Source organism: Somniosus microcephalus, chromosome 3 (assembly GCF_052327205.1).
Source record: "Somniosus microcephalus isolate GS21.2 chromosome 3, FLI_Smic_1.0, whole genome shotgun sequence".
Classification (NCBI taxonomy): domain Eukaryota; kingdom Metazoa; phylum Chordata; class Chondrichthyes; order Squaliformes; family Somniosidae; genus Somniosus; species Somniosus microcephalus.
This window is the reverse complement of record NC_140989.1, coordinates 285053695-285071416: the sequence shown is the minus strand read 5'-3', so window position 1 is coordinate 285071416 and position 17722 is coordinate 285053695. Positions and strand designations below refer to the sequence as shown.

General features: G+C 43.2%; 1 protein-coding gene across 2 annotated transcripts in view; it reads right to left on the bottom strand.

Annotated features, from left to right (window-relative positions):
* pgm1 (phosphoglucomutase 1) overlaps positions 1-17722 on the bottom strand; it is a 152831-nt gene that overhangs the window by 41003 nt on the left and 94106 nt on the right. For both annotated transcript variants that reach the window (XM_085982692.1, XM_085982690.1), the window contains exons 5-7: positions 10006-10196; positions 8311-8465; positions 568-683 (exon numbers count right to left, since the gene is read on the bottom strand). In XM_085982692.1, coding sequence (XP_085838818.1) covers positions 568-683; positions 8311-8465; positions 10006-10196 — 462 coding nt within the window. The remainder of the gene's footprint in view (positions 1-567; positions 684-8310; positions 8466-10005; positions 10197-17722) is intronic.

The window sequence follows — 17722 nt, the reverse complement described above, 5'->3', positions numbered from 1 at the left end:
GTCTTTGTACCTCAGTTGCCTACAGCTTTTACCATCTGAGTTATTGCCATTACTTTTTTGAGGGTATGAATCTCACAATATTGTCCCTTAGTACCCCACAAGAGGCCAAAGGGAGATGGCAAACCTGCTCTCAGCTCACTGTCACTACTGCTGCTAGGAGGCACACAGTAGTAATCCAGGGATGGCTTACCCCTTGACTTTCTATCCAATGTGGAATCAACTACTCAATGGTGTTGGGAACTGAACCTCTGTTTCAGAGCTGCCAAGGCATCACATGTGGGAGCGTGTCTGCTACAACAAGTTTCTATATTTAAATTATACCTCAGTGTATTAAAGCAACGATTTAAAAAAATCATCCTGTGACAATCAAGTTCAAATGTGAGAATGATTTCTAGGGCTCTAGTAGCTCACAGTCGTTAAACAGACAACATTTTACATTTATAAAAAAATGTCTTTGACCTGGCAACAGAGAAATGTCCAATTGCACAGAAATTTAGAAACCATCTCTCCTCCAAACTACAAATTAATCTCCCTTTCATTTCCCAAACAAAAAGTAAAACACCTTACCGGTACCAAAGCTTTCTTCTCCACAAAGGGAAAGTTTGTTGGCATCCATCAGATTTCCAAAGAACTTCCAGCCAGTAGGGGTCTCATACAAAGCTATTTTTGTAGCCTTAGCAACCCTTCAAAGAGAGAAGTTAAGAAGTCCAGTTTTCAATGTTGTTCAACTCATTAAGAAAACAGCTCAGAAAATGTACCCATTATGTACTGTGGACCCTGACCTCATGTCTTCGGATCCTGTCGTCAAGGGGGAAGCATGTAGAATAGGATGAGGAGGTAGTCAAGGATAGATTTTTGAGGGGCTCCAGAGGTAATGGTGAGGGGCCAGGAAGGGAAGCCAATGCTGGAGATGCACTTGCTACAATTGGATAGATAAGAGTGGAACCAAGTGAGGGCAGTTCACCGAGCTGGACTATGGAGTAGAGGCATTGGAGGAGGATGGTGTTGTCAACCATGTCAAAGGCTGCAGAAAGGTCTAGAGGGATGTTGGGGGTGGGGGGGAGTGAAATAGTGCACCATGGTCACAGTCACAGAGGATGTCATTTGTGACTTTGATTAGAACCGTTTCAGTGCTGTGGCAGAGACAGAAACCCGATTGGAGAGATTCAAACATGGACTTATCGGAATGATGGGCAAGGATTTGGAAGGCAACAAGATGTTCAAGGATTTTAGAGAAGAAAGGAAGGCTAAAGATGGAGTGGTAATTTGCAAGGTCAGTGGGTCGAGGAAGGGTTTTTTGAGGAGAGGGTGATGACAGTGATTTTGATAGGGAGGGGGACAGTACCTGAGGAAAAGCAACCATTTACAATGTCAGGGAGGTTGGGTGGTCAGAAGTTTAGTGCAAATGGGGTCAAGAAAGTAGGAGGTGAGTTCGGAGAGGCACGAGGAAGATAGGAGCCAAATTAGAGAAAGGCGTGGGTTCAGGGCTAGAATGCAGGGAGTCTTGGAGTAAGTTTGGCTTGGTGGACAAGAGAAAGGGGGGATACAGCAGAAGCCATTGAACAGATTACTTCTATCTTTTGACAAAGAATTCCATGAGCTGCTTGCACTTGTTTTTGGAGGCAAAGGTGGGAGGTTTAAGGAGCTGGTTGGTAATGTAGAAAAACAGTTATCTTTGCTCTCCAGGATGATGTTAGAGTTGTGAGTTGTAATGCTAGAGGAGAGCAAGGCTTGATGGTACTTGTTAAACTACCAACAAAAAATGAATGGGTTCCTTGCTAACTCACTACTTATTTGTCTCCCAATTAGCACATCATAAAATTATTTAAATTAAAGCATTTCTCTTTGAAAGCATGTTTTTGCCAATTTTACTGAATAACTAAATGTGGAGTTAATTCATGGTGTACATGCCAAGTCAACATCACTAGCTGCCTGTACCACCTTCATAAAAAATGTCATATGATAGCTACTGCAAAACTTCTAACCCAAATGACATTCATAGACTATCTAAAAATAGCTTTAAAGTAAGAACTGAAGGTAGGCTGGTAGCTCAAGTGATTTAAATTCTTGATTATTGCGATCTGAAGTCTGAAAAGAGCTTTGCCATTTGCAGCTATGGGCAGTAGATAAGAGTTTCTTAGGGAGGGACACATGGGGGTGAAGAGGACAGAAAAGCTAAAACCTATCCAACTCAGGCAGCACAATGATGGGATATGGGTTTGTGCCATGAGCCCCCACTGTTAAGAGGTGTCAACTTTGGTTGCATTGTTGTGGAGAGATTCTAGGCACTCAAGTACAGGAGGAAAATTAACAGGGAGGAGCATCCCCAGGCTTCGTTCACACACTGCTAGTGATAGGTTTCTCAGCTGTATTGGCAGAAACTTTGGTGCCGGTCACCTAGAAATTATTTTGGCCTTGGATGATGGGGATACCCAGAACAAAAAAAATAATAATTGGGAGGCCTACCCTCAACAATGTTCCCTGACTGGTCCTACCCTGTCATCTGACATGTTGATGCACCATCTCAAATCAGAGAAAGGGCAGGGGTGAGAAATAAAGAGAACGGTCAACCACAGCATGTAGAATGTAGACAAGGCTGAAATGGTTAACTCTGGAATGCTAACTTTGGAACGCTAAAAGATTAATTCAGAGGGTCCGAGTTTGAAATTCAATCTTGATCGTCATTAAGCATCGTACAACTTTATAGTGCTCTATCTTGGGGTGGGGTAGGAGAGAGTGAGGGGGACAATTCCCATTAAAATATAACAGCATTGATGGTAGCTACTTAAAAGCTCACAGTCAAGACTATCTTACCCTTTTGATTGAAAAGAGGCATACAGAGGCAGAAGGCAATGTTGAGGAAGTGAGAATACACACAGGCAAATGAGGTGCAACCAACCTTGAGCTGGGAATGTACTGGTTGTTCAAACATCATTCGTTGTAAATTATTCAGTTAATATTATTGGAATATTGTGAAATTTAAACTATAATTTTCACAATATAGTTCAGAGGAGTAATGCAGCTTTAATTAAAATTAAGTAGGACTATCTTATTCACGAAACCTCTTGTTCAGCAGCACTTTTTGCACAACAGTGGCTGTAAATATGGTAGCTTGGTAACATGTATTATTTCCTATTTGGCAAAAATATTTGCATGAGTAGTGAAAATGTTACAAGAAGCATTTTCTGGTTAGAGGAAATCTTGTCATCAGAACCCTTCAAAAAGAAAATCAAACTGTTATAAAGAATTATGATTAAGATCCTTTTGTTCCGTCCATTTGACTCGTTTTAAAAAGAAGTTTAAACAGTGACGAACTCATTGGTGGTATTGCTTTGGAATGGTTACTGAGCTCAACAGTGTGTAGGAGCTGAGTTACCATCACTGTTAACATAAGAACATAAGAAGTAGGAGCAGGAGTAGGCCATATGGCCCCGCTCCGCCATTCAATAGGATCGTGGCTGATCTGAACCTAGACTCACGTCCACTTCCCTGCCCGCTCCCCGTAACCCCTAATTCCCTTATCAGCTAGGAAACTGTCTATCTCCGTTTTAAATTTATTTAATGTCGCAGCTTCCACAGCTCTCTGAGGTAGCAAATTCCATAGATTTACTACCCTCTGAGTGAAGAAGTTTCTCCTCATCTCAGTTTTGAAAGGGCAGCCCCTTATTCTAAGATTATGCCCCCTAGTTCTAGTCTCACCCATCAGTGGAAACATCCTCCCCGCTTCCACCCAATCAAGCCCCCTCACAATCTTATATGTTTTGATAAGATCGCCTCTCATTCTTCTGAATTCCAATGAGTAGAGGCCCAACCTACTCAACCTCCTCATCTCCGGAATCAACCGAGTGAACCTTCTCTGAACTGCCTCGAGAGCAAGTATATCTTTTCTTAAATATGGAAACCAAAACTGTACGCAGTATTCCAGGTGTGGCCTCACCAGTACCCTGTATAACTGAAGCAAGACTTCCCTGCTTTTATACTCCATCCCCCTTGCAATAAAAGCCAAGACTCCATTGGCCTTCCTGATCACCTGCTGTACCTGCATACTAACCTTCTGTGTTTCATGCACCAGGACCCCCAGATCTCTTTGTACTGTAGCACTTTGCAGTTTCTTTCCATTTAGATAATAACTTGCTCTTTGATTTTTTCTGCCAAAGTGCAAAACCTCACACTTTCCAACATTATATTCCATCTGCCAAATTTCTGCCCACTCACTTAGCCTGTCTATGTCCTTTTGCAGGTTTTTTATGTCCTCCTCACTCACTGCTTTCCCTCCCATCTTTGTATCGTCGGCAAACTTGGATACATTGCACTTGGTCCCCTCCTCCAAATCGTTAATATAGATTGTAAAGAGTTGGGGTCCCAGCACTGGCCCCTGCGGAACACCACTAGTTACTGATTGCCAACCCGAGAATGAACCATTTATCCCCACTCTCTGTTTTCTGTTAGATAGCCAATCTTCCACCCATGCCAGTATATTACCCCTAATCCTGTGATTTTTTTATCTTGTGCAGTAATCTTTTGTGTGGCACCTTGTCAAATGCCTTTTGGAAGTCCAAACACACCACATCCACTGGTTCCCCTTTATCCACCCTGTTTGTTACGTCCTCAAAGAATTCGAGCAAATTTGTCAAACATGACTTCCCCTTCATAAAACCATGCTGACGCTGTCTGATTAAATTATGCTTATCCAAATGTCCTGTTACTGCTTCCTTAATAATGGACTCCAACATTTTTACCAACCACATATGTTAGGCTAACTGGTCTATAGTTTCCAGCCTTTTGTCTACCTCCCTTTTTAAATAAGGGCGTTACATTAGCAGTTTTCCAATCTGCTGGGAGCTTTCCTGAATCCAGGGAGTTTTGGAAAATTACCACCAATGCATTCGCAATCCCGACCGCTACTTCTCTCAAGACCCTAGGATGTAAGCCATCAGATCCAGGGGATTTATCTGCCTTAAGTCCCATTATCTTACCGAGTACCATCTCCTTAGTGATTTTAATCGTGTTTAGCTCCTCCCCCCATAGCCCCCTGTTTGTCCAGTGTTGGGGTATTTTTAGTGTCCTCTACTGTAAAGACTGATACAAAATATTTGTTCAGCGTATTTGCCATCTCCATGTTCCCCACTACTAATTTCCCGGTCTCGTCCTCTAAGGGACCAACATTCACTTTAGCCACCCTTTTTCTTTTTATATAACTGTAGAAACTCTTGCTATCTGTTTTTATATTTTTTGCTAGTTTACTTTCATAATCTATCTTCCCTTTCTTAATTAATCTTTTAGTTATTCTTTGCTGGCTTTTAAATGCTTCCCAATCTTCTATCCTCCCACTAGATTTGGCTACTTTATATGCCCTTGTTTTCAGTCGGATACTGTCCTTTATTACTTTACTTAGCCACGGATGGCTGTCTTTTCTTTTACGCCCCTTTTTCCTCAGTGAAATATATTTTTCTTGAAAGTTGTGAAATATCTCCTTGAATGTACACCACTGCTAATGTACCGTCTTACACCTTAATCTATTTTTCCAGTCCACTTTAGTCAACTCTGCTATCATACCTTCATAGTCTCCTTTATTTAAGCTTCGTACGCTGGTTTGAGATCCAACTCTCTCACCCTCCAACTGAATTTGGAATTCAACCATGTTATGGTCACTCATTCCAAGGGGATCCTTTACTAGGACATTTTTATTAATCCTGTCTCGTTACACAGGACCAGATCTAAGATTGCCTGCCCCCTGGTTGGTTCAGTAACATACTGCTCAAGGAACCCGTCCCTAATTGTAGGGGTTCGTAAAATCCCCTCAGTCCCCGAAGATCGGGAAATATTAATCCACATCGTGGACGAAGACTTTGCGTGATTTAAATTGTCTCTGGGTTGGACAATGTTTTTAAACGTGCCCAGAACTGCAAAAGGCTGCGTTAAGGAGCCCGTGGGCTAAGCAGCACTTGGACACCGGAATCAGAGAACTTTGTAAAAAAATCGCACACCTTAAGACAGTACATTTTATTTAAAAATTGCACTCTTGAGTTTGGTAATTTGCCCAGGGATAAAATGGCCGTCAGAAAGCATGGCCAAGGACAAAGGGGCCTGGAAGCTGCTTTCTGTGTCTGTGAAGCCATGGCAGTCAAATTCTGTCAATCAAAAGGGAGTTTCCCCTCCCTCCAGAGACAATCGATGTTTGTTTACAGGAAACTGCTACCTTGTTGACATAAGGGATTAAACCACTTAAGACTGCAGTTTCAGTGACCACAATGGGTTTCTGTTTACATAGTGATACAACTCCATTCAAAACCCATCAGGGTGAATGGAGATGGTTCGAAGGCTCAGCACAGACTTTTGAAAAAGACACTCAAACTGAGGAAGGGAACAGTTTAAGAATGAATGGGTTTGAATCACCCATTACTCGACAATGGGGCAGTTGTATCCCTTTTCTTAGCCCAGAAAACTCCGGATGTGGGCGGGAACATTTCGGCCCCAGAATGAAGACACATTCAAACCACCCCAAGCTTTATTCGAAACCCATCCCAGACAATAGGGCAGTTGGATCCCTTTTGTTTTAGCCAGATAAACTTGGATTTGGGCAGGAACATCTCGGCCCCAAAGTTGGGGTATGTAAAGATAGCTTCTCGGAGGCATCTCGCTCTCTCTCTCGCCTGCCTCCGTGTGCCTTCTACAGCGTGGAAGTCTGTCTGAAGAAGTAAGAACACCAGCAGTTTACTTTTAAAACACTGGGGTGTTTCTTTACTTCAGGACAGTGAAGATCTCGTGGAGCACGGAGCTGGCATTACAGTGGTGAGCATATATTTTTCTGGCCTTCCACGAGGCAACCTAGTGAGAAGGGGTGGTAATTTAAGGGAAATGTTGCTAAGATTGTACGTTTAACATTGTAGCCATTTATCCCTCGTTTTTGCCATCTGCCTTTCCCTGTTAAGCAATTTTACAGTGATTACTAAAATCGTGTGGTGTAGTTTCTTAGTTTAATAAAATTTGACTTTCTCATATCCAGACCATTTGTCCCTTTTAATATATCATTAATTATAAGTTCCTCCAGTCAGAACTGGAAGGGTGGGTTTAGCGATTTGAAACCGCTGATTGGGATTGGTCAGAGTGCAGCAGCAAAAAGCTGCTTGACCAGGTAAATTACCATAAATCAGGTAAAGGAAGGTAAATTACCGTAAACCAGGTAAAAGATGCCCCCTTACATAATGCACTCTATGAACTCTTCCTCAAGGCTGCCCTGCCCAATTTGATTTGTCCAGTCAATATGAAAGTTAAAATCTCCCATGATTATAGCTGTTCCCTTATTACAAGCCCCAACTATTTCCTGATTTATACTCCGACCAATAGAGTTGCAACTGTTAGGAGGCCTATAGACTATGCCCACTAGTGACTTTTTCCCCTTATTATTCCTTATCGCCACCCAAACTGTTTCACTATCCTGATCCTTTGACCCAATATCATTTCTCACTATTGCAGTGATTCCATCCTTTATTAACATAGCCACCCCACCTCCCTTTCCTTCCTGTCTGTCCTTCCTAATAGTCAAATACCCCTGGATGTTTAGTTCCCAGTCATGGTCACCTCGCAGCCATGTTTCTGTAATGACCACCAGATCATACCCATGTGTAGTTATTTGTACCGTCAACTCGTCTATTTTGTTACGAATGCTGCGTGCATTCAGATAAAGAATTTTTAAATATGTTTTGTGACAATTTATTCCTGCTTTTACCCCCTTTACTACTTTACCTTTATATATTCTGTCCCTTCCTGACACGCTCTGGTTTTTAATTTCCCCACTGCTACTTTGCTCTATTGCCTTCTCTGCTGACATTTTTATTTTTCGTTCTCTTGAAACCTCCCCCCCACTAATTAGTTTAAAGCCCTCTCTATAGCCCTAGTTAAATAAGTGAGCTTTGCTGTAAACTGGACTAGTATACAGTGTTTAGACTCTTAACAGGCCATGGCTAGCCTACTAACATGGGTCCTACTTGAGGGCAGAAGGTCTTTTGGAGCATTTTGGTTAATAATTGTTCTGGAGATTCTGTGGAACTGGTCACGGAATTCTCTCACTCACAATGTGACCGCACTAAGATCACAACCATGCTCCCATAAGCAAAATCACAGGAGATTTGCTTTTAAAAAAAAAAATCAAACGAAAAAGGACAGAACAAAAGAGTGTTAACATACTCATAAATGTACTTTTTCAAAAGGGGTCCCAAAGACAAGGATTCCTCTTTAAAAAAACAAAAAAGAGAAAAACAGGAGGTCATAACTTACTGGAGTTTCAGAGTACAAGAAAATCATACCCACCGGTCCAGTGCTCCACTAGTGGGCATGCTGCGAGCGAATCCTCGGACACCAGTCTGTTGGAAGTACGGAATAGTGAAGATGTTTGCAGCAATCACAGCCACGGAATCAGATGGGTTTACGAAGAATCCATGCTTTCCAAGGATCATGTTCCGATCCTACAGGAATACAAATACAGCTGTGCTTCATTTATAATATTTTCCATGTGATCAAATGTAAAAAAAAAAGTTCAAAAGTTCAATTAAAAATATTAAATATTTTATCCTTAGTAAAATGTGTAGCCAAAAAAAAAAGGCCATCATATCAGGGTGGTATGAACATGGATACTCCGATACACTGAGCCACAGAACAGTAGGATGTGGCTTTATGTGCAAAATTTCCATCTGCTGAGTAGCAGTCAGACCTATGTGGTTGAGGAATTGAGGGGAATGGGGGATGAACAGGGCGGGGGTGGGGGGGCGGAAATGGGGGGGGGGGGGTGGAAAGAGTTTAACTACAATAAATGTTTTTCCAAGAGGAGCCCAAAATCCCTTTCTAAATGCCCTGGACAATGTAAAACCAGAATCAACTGAAATATCACTAACTTAATATGGGGAGAAATTTACTTTAAAAAAAAAGTAGATACTTAACAAGGAAAATAAGTCTTACAATCTTGTGTTTGCTCAAAGTACTCCTCCATTTTCTAGTAGAAATAGAGTATTTTTTTTTAGGGGCTGGGGAGTTTGGGATTAGCTTTAACAATTCCCTACATTACAACAGTGACTATACTTCAAAAGTACTTCACTGGTTATGAAGCGCTTTGGCATGTCCTGAGGATGTGAAAGGTGCTATATAAATGCAAGCTCTTTCTTTTTATTCTAGCATGAAAATCCAGGAAACAAAAACAGAAAATACCGGAAATACTCAATGGGTCAGTCAGTAACAGACAAGGTAAACATTTCGGATGTGGTGGACCCTTCATCAGAACTGGAAAATATTATAGATAAGCAGCGTTTAAAAAAATAGAATGAAGGAAAGGGGAAAGAACACACACAAGAAACAGAATGACCTCTAAAGTGCTTAATCAGAAAACAGGGGATGGCTAAATGGCAGATGTGATATTTGCATGAGACAATAGGAGGCATAATATGAGAGAATAGCTGTGGAGGTGGGGAGGGCATGGCTGGTAGAAACAGAAGCACCAAAAATTGGCAAAGCGGAGCAGGCTCCAGCAGTCCAGGAGCTTGGAAAAAGGAAAAAGGTCAACACCAAGGGTGCAGATCTCTCTGCCAGTAAAGTGTTCCAGCGGAAGGGTCCTTCACAAACCCCCACTCCTCCTAAAATGCCAGTACACCCATCCCACACCACCAGCAATTCCTGCAAAAAGAAAATGAGAGCTATCGTTTAATGCTTGAAGTAATTAAAGTCAATATTAGGACCATAAAGTAGTGCGGTTTACCAGGGTCTGACTCCTAGGCCTCAGGAGTGGCCTGGCAGAGTGGAAGCCCGACTTCAGAGCTGGATCAGAAGCTGTGGTATGTCTACTCCACGGCACTGAGCATTAGGGCACTAATACTCAGCACCACGGCCGTATATATTTACTCAGGTCCTTTCATTTACATTTAATAAAATACTTAGTCACCAGCACCAAAACTAAAAAATTACAATACAACAGCTCTGAGTTAGAGTGCTGACAGAAAGACAAATGGTTTTCCTTACACCATCACCATCAAATGCTGCTCCAAAGTCATAGTTTCCCGTTTCCATGGCCTGCACTAGGTCAGCAGCATATGTCAAGTTTGGATCAGGATGGTGGCCACCAAAGTCTTCAAGGGGTGTGCAGTTCACTGCTGAGTTTGCAGGAGACCCAAGCTCTTCACACAGAATCCTCTTAACGTAAGGGCCCATAACTATTTGAAAGAGTAAAATAAATGAAATAAGCAAACATACTGATGACAGAAAAGTGCAGCTTATAGACAATAAAAACACTGAAATGATAAACTTAATCAGCAGAAAAACATACAAACAATGATGTCCATACAACACCAGATTTAAACCTAAACAAAATATATTATCTCAGCAGCAGTTAATTATTTCATAATTTATTTTTGAACATGCAAAACTGCCAATATGATTTGTGAGGTTTCTCATCCACCCCCAAATATCTCTTCAACAGATGCAGACTCATACTGGAATATGGTATCACAAACGCTGAGTGCCCTCCTGTTCAAAAGGCCATTCTTCAGGTGTGAATCTTAGTTAGTGAGTGTTGGCAGTCTATTTAAAAGTGTCAGCCTTAACTCAGTTGTAGCACTCTCGTCTGAGTCAGAAGGTTGTTGATTCAAGCCAAACTCCAGAGACTTGAGCACATAGGCCCCGGTATTTACGGCGAGGTGGGAGGGAGCGGATGAGGACGAAAAAGGCCGAAGAAACCGGCAAGACCAGGGAGGCGGAGGTCCTGTCAACATTAATGGCAGGACTCATTAACATCTTGTAGCTCCCCTTCCCGCCCAGCAGCCAGCCAAATGGACAGCCTGGCCAGCGGGCGGGAGTAACACTAGCACCAATTGGGGGGGGCGGTCAGCAAATGGGCAGGGAAGGGGGTGGGGGGAAAGAGGCTTGCGATCGGGAAGGAGAAGAGACATTGGGAATCGGGACAGCAGGGTGGGGGCGGGGGAGAAATTTCTTCAATTCTCAACTGTAATGGTGATGACAATGATGATAAGGATGAGGAGGAGGAGGAAGAGGAGGAGGACAGAAATTTCTTCCTCCTCGACTATGTTGGCAATGGCATTGAGGGACAAGATGCTGAGGAAAAGGTCAAAGAAGCAAGATCCTGCCCCCCTGCCCCATGTCCCTCAGTCTCACCCACTCCATCAACTGCTTTCTCACTCCCATGCTCAGAAACTTTCTCCTGAGCGTAATTAGATAGCATAAGTTAGGATGTGGCACTGGGTGAATAGGATGTTTCTGCTATTATGGGGTGGAAACAAGTTCCATCCCAGAATCTACCAGTGAAGATGCTATTACACTGAAATAACATCGCAGAAACACCATAAAAAGCTAGTAATTTCAGAGCCATAATTTAAACCTTTTAAACTTCTTTTCTAGTAATGTTGCTGGTACAAGTGCAATAGTTTATCTTGTTTAACTTGCACAAACAAGATGCCAAACGCTGCCCATGACTCAGTGGGTAAATACAATGCAAAATGTAGAACTGAGCCAAACAGATCAAAACGTTCTGAGATTTACCCTGACTATCTGTGCTGAGTCAGTTGATCTTAGCTCAAGTGGCAGTAGAGGTCACTCCAGCACTGCTAGCCTAAGGGGGAAATAATCAGCCAAGTTTCCCATTTCTGATCACTATTCAGTGACCCCTGCTGGAAAGTAAGTCGGAGAAAGAGACAGAGACAGACTGTTAGACAGGCTCAGCTGTGATACCACACTTATTGTTTAGATTCATAAATAAACATAGACCAGAGGGAGCTGGCTACTGTGCATCTGTACCTCACCACTAATTTGGTTTTTCAGCCTAGATGTGGCATCCAAGAGGTGATCTTACAGAAATGCTTAAGATAGTTAAGAGAATGGAAAAGGTAAATCCTTTGACTTTATTATATTACTTTAAATTAAGCTGCAAGAATAGGACAAGGGAACAGAGGTTCAAACTAGTAAAAGGTAAATTTGGGACTGATATCAGGAAATGTTTCACAAAAGAATGATCCATGGAATGGACTCCCAGATACAGTAGTGGAGGTGAAAACCCTGGAATCAATTGGATGCTGCAATGAGGGAAGTTTAGGGTCTTTCTGGATGATCTGAATGGCTTTATTCATTTTAATTATCCTGCGATCTTAAGTCAGTGGGGGAGAAATGCAACTCACAGTCGTCAGTTTGTCCAGCGTTAACCTCCGACTTCTGCATTGTGAACTACCGCGCCCGAGCTGCACTGGAAGTGTGCCGGACGCCACATTAGCTTTTAGTCATCCAGGGCACCTGCTTGAAATAGGCGTTATGCTCCTTAAATATACAAATTGGGGTCCTACGACAGTTGGAGAACCCTGAATGCCAAATTCATGTAGAAATGGGCAGAGCAGAATTGAGAAATACTAAGGGGAAAAAAACGTTAGTGGGAGTGGTTTATAGACCTCCAAACAGTAAGGCGGAGGTTGGGGATGGCATTAAAAGAGAAATTAAAGAAGCATGCAATAAGGGCACAGCAGTCATCATGGGTGACTTTAATCTACATATAGATTGGGCCAACCAAATGAGTAACAATACTGTGGAGGAGGAATTCCTGGAGTGTTTACGGGATGGTTTCCTGGACCAATATGTCGAGGAACCAACCAGAGATCAGGCCATCTTAGACTGGGTATTATGTAACGAGAAAGGATTAATTAGCAATCTTGTTGTACGAGGCCCCTTGGGTCGGAGCGATCATAATATGATCGAATTCTTCAGTAAGATGGAGAATGCAGTAGTTGACTCGGAGACTAGGGTCCTCAATTTAAATAAAGGAAACTACGATGGTCTGAGGAGCAAGTTGGGTAGGATTGATTGGGGAATGGCACTCAAAGGGTTGATGGTGGATAGGCAATGGCAAACATTCAAAGACCGAATGGATGAACTGCAGAATTTGTTCATCACAGTTTGGCATAAAAATAAAACAAAAAAGGTGACCCAACCGTGGCTAACAAGGGAAATTAGGGATAGCATAAGGTCCAAGGAGAGGGCATATAAATTGGCCAGAAGAAGCAATAATCCTGAGGATTGGGAGCAGTTTAGGATTCAACAAAGGAGGACAAAGGGATTAATTAAGAAAGGGAAAATAGAATATGAGAGTAAGCTTGCAGAGAACATAAAAACTGACTGTAAAAGCTTTTATAGATGTGTGAAGAGAAAAAGATTGGTGAAGTCAAGCGTAGGTCCCTTGCAGTCAGAATCGGGGGAATTTATAATGGGGAACAAAGAATTGGCGGACCAACTAAATACATATTTTGGTTCTGTCTTCACAAAGGAGGACACAAATAACCTCCCAGAGATGCCGGGGAACATAGGGTCTGATGAAAGGGTGGAACTGAAAGAAATCAGTATTTGTAGTGAAATGGTGTTAGGAAAATTGATGGGACTGAAGGCCGATAAATCCCCAGGGCCTGATAATCTACATCCCAGGGTGCTTAAGGAAGTGGCCCTAGAAACAGTAGATGCATTGCTGGTCATCTTCCAGAACTCGATAGACTCTGGAACGGTACCCATGGATTGGCGGGTAGCTAATGTTACCCCACTATTCAAAAAAGGTGGTAGAGAAAAGGCGGGGAATTATAGACTGGTAAGCTTGACATCGGTAGTGGGGAAAATGCTAGAGTCCATTATAAAAGATGTAAAAGAGCACTTGGAAAGCAGTGACTGGATCGGACAAAGTCAACATGGATTTACAAAAGGTAACTCATGCTTGACTAATCTACTGGAATTTTTTGAGGATGTAACTGGTAAAATAGATAAGGGAGAACCAGTGGATGTGGTGTATTTGGACTTTCAGAAGGCTTTCGATAAGGTCCCGCATAAGAGATTAGCGTGCAAAATTAAGGCACATGGGATTGGGGGCAAGGTATTGACTTGGATAGAGAACTGGTTGGCGGACAGAAAGCAAAGAGTTGGAATAAACGGGTCGTTTTCCGAGTGGCAGGCAGTAACTAGTGGGGTACCGCAAGGATCGGTCCTAGGACCCCAGCTGTTCACAATATATATTAATGATCTGGACGAGGGAATTGGATGTAATATCTCCAAATTTGCAGACGACACAAAGCTGGATGGGAGGGTATGCTGTGAGGAGGATGTCGTGAAACTCCAGCACGATTTGGACAGGTTGGGTGATTGGGCAGAAACATGGCAAATGCACTATAATGTGGATAAATGTGAGGTTATCCACTTTGGTGGCAAAAACAGGAAGGCAGATTATTATTTGAATGGCAACAGATTGGGAGAAGGGGAAGTGCAAAGAGACCTGGGTGTTCTTGTACACCAGTCGCTGAAGGTAAGCATGCAGGTGCAGCAGGCGGTTAAGAAGGCAAATGGTATGTTGACCTTCGTAGCAAGAGGGTTCGAGTACAAGAACAAGGATGTCTTGCTGCAGTTGTACAGGGCCTTGGTGAGACCGCACCTTGAGTATTGTGTGCAGTTTTGGTCGCCTTACCTGAGGAAGGACGTTCTTGCCATGGAAGGAGTGCAGCGAAGATTCACCAGGCTGATACCTGGGATGGCAGGAATGACGTATGAGGAGAGATTGTGTCGATTGGGCTTATACTCACTGGAGTTTAGAAGAATGAGAGGGGATCTCATCGAAACCTATAAAATTCTGTCAGGCCTGGACAGACTAGATGCAGGAAGGATGTTTCTGATGGCCGGGGAGTCCAGAACCAGGGGTCATAGTCTAAGGATAAGGGGTAAGCCATTTAGGACTGAAATGAGGAGGAATTTCTTCATCCAGAGAGTGGTGAACCTGTGGAATTCTCTGCCACAGAGGGCAGTGGAGGCCAGTTCATTAAGTATATTCAAGAAAGAGTTGGATATATTGTTGTATCCGTGTTAATGGAGATGCGGAATGCAGGAGTTGGTTTAACAGGTGTTTACTGAACAAAGTCTGGAGGTGAACTAAAAGATACAAGACGCTATACAGGCTTATATACCCGAGTGGTCACTACCGGTATTACAGTACACAGGGCCTCTTAAAAAAAGGTACATACACTACAATTCCTCCCCTTTTAGATAATTAGTACAGAACATTTTAAGTAATCATTAATTAACATGTTTACAAGAACAATAATCTACACATTTGCTGCAGTTAATCAATTATAAGTCAGTCTCTCTGGAGGCTTCCTGACTCGGTCCGGATAACGCCTCGGTGGTGTAGTAGTTTTCGGTGGTGTAGTAGGTTCTTTTGGCAAGGTCGATTCGGCTTGAATGCCAGTGTCGGGTTCATCTGGTTCCAGTATCACCGGATCGGAGGTAGATACTATGGGTATCTCTGCTTCATCATTAGGCGTATAGAGTTGCGGGGTAGGCTGTCCCTTTTCGGATGACTCTATGATCTGGTCAGCATGGCGCCTTATTATGCTTTCACCAATGTCCACGGTATACACCAGCGGTCCTAGTCATGTGCAAATAGTTCCAGGCTGCCATTTCTCGGTACGGTAGTCCCGGGCCAAAACTTGTTGACCTATCTGGAAGGTTCTAGTTGGCCTTTCATTCATGCCTTGAAATTGCCGGTTCTCTACTTCCCTTCTGATGTTTGGCTTGATCAAATCCAGCCAGCATCTTAGTCTTCTATTGAAAAACATCATGGCGGGAGTTTGGTTTGTAACCACATGTGTTGCATTCCTGTACGCAAACAAGAAGTTATCTACCTTATGTTGTAGATTTATGTCTTCATTACCCATGGCCTTTATGGCCTTCTTGAAGGTCTGGACAAACCTTTCAGCTAATCCATTGGTGGCGGGATGGTATGGGGCAGACGTGTAGTGCTTAACCCCATTGTTTTTTAAGAACTTCCTGAATTCTTCGGACACAAATTGCGGTCCATTATCAGAACAGATCTGTTCAGGCAGCCCATTCCAGGCAAATATGGTCCTTAATACTGTGATGGTTTTTTCCGTGGTGGTGGAGGACATCTTTATTACTTCCGGCCACTTGGAGTGTGCATCAACCGCGATTAAGAACATTGAGTCCATAAATGGACCAGCAAAGTCGATATGTACCCTTTGCCATGGAGATGAGGGCCACTCCCATGGATGTCGAGGGGCTTGTGGTGGGGCGTTTTGGACCTTCTGGCATCCTAGGCAGCTCTTGGTCATTTCTTCGATGTCTCCATCGATACCTGGCCACCACACAAACGCTCTGGCTAGGTTCTTCATTTTCACTCCACCCAGATGCCCCTCGTGAAGCTCCTTTAGCACTTTATCCTGGAGTTTGGGTGGAATCACCACTCTGGATCCACACATCAAGGTTCCTCGGCACACTGACAGCTGTTCTCTTCTTTGCGAGAATGCTGGCAACAGTGGTTCGCCATGTGCTGGCCATCCCTTCACCGTTAAATCGTAGACTCGTGAGAGTCGGGTCATTTCTCGTTTCCTTTTCAATGGTAGAATTTGTTACTGGTAGACATTCCACTATGGTTGAGTGGAACATCTCCACTGGGTCCACTGTAGCCACTGACTTATGCAGCCTCTTCTACCGTTATGCAGCCTCTTCTACCGTTGGCAACGGTAGGCGCGATAAACCGTCAGCATTCCCATGCTGTTTTGATCTTTTGTATTCTATGTCATATTGGTGTGCCCCTAGGAAAAGGGACCACCTCTGTAGCCTTTGCGCTGTCATAATGGGAACGCCCTTTTTAGGGTTGAATATGGAGACGAGGGGTTGATGGTCAGTCAACAAGGTAAATTTTTGTCCATGTAGGTAATGGTTGAATTTCTTCACTCCCCACACCAGGCTGAGTGCTTCCCTGTCGATCTGGGCATAGTTACGCTCAGCTGAGTTCAATGAGCGTGACGCAAAAGCTATCGGCCGCTCCGAGCCATCAGGGAATCTATGCGATAATACCGCTCCTACGCCGTAAGGGGATGCATCGCACGCCAGTCTGAGTGGCAGTGATGGGTTGTAATGAGCCAACACTTCCTTGGACGTGATCAAGCCTTTGCATTTATGGAAGGCACGCTTACAGTCTTCGCTCCATTTCCAAATTACTCCCGTTTGTAGCAGTGCGTTAAGAGGGTGCAGAACAGTTGACAAGTTCGGTAAAAATTTATGATAGTAATTTATCAATCCCAGGAACGACCTTAATTGTGAGACATTTTCAGGTGCTGGGGCTTTTATGACCGCTTCAATTTTTTCAGGTGACTTATGCAACCCTTCTTCGTTAATTATATGGCCACAATATGATATTTGTTTCTGGAAAAATTCGCACTTGGGGCGATTTGCTCGTAGGCCACGTTCTCTCAGCCTAGTGAGCACCTGCTCCAAATTGGCAAGGTGCTCGTTGTCGTTTTCTCCTGTTACAAGGATGTCGTCTAGGTAGCATTGAGTCCCCGGAATCCCTTGCAGGACTTGCTCCATAGCTCTTTGCCAGATAGCTGGAGCTGATGCTACTCTGAAAACCAGTCGATTGTACTGGTACAGGCCTTTGTGTGTGTTTATTGTGAGATACTTTTTAGAGGCCTCCTCAACCTCCATCTGTAGATATGCCTGTGCCAAGTCAATTTTGGTGAAACGTTTCCCTCCGGATAGTGAGGCGAAAATATCTTCTATCCTCGGAAGAGGATACTGTATCATGTGAAGGACCGGGTTTACAGTCTCCTTGAAGTCCCCACAGATGCGAATTTTTCTCTGTTCTTCAGATTTATCATTATTCAACGTTTTCTTCATGACCGGGACGATGGGT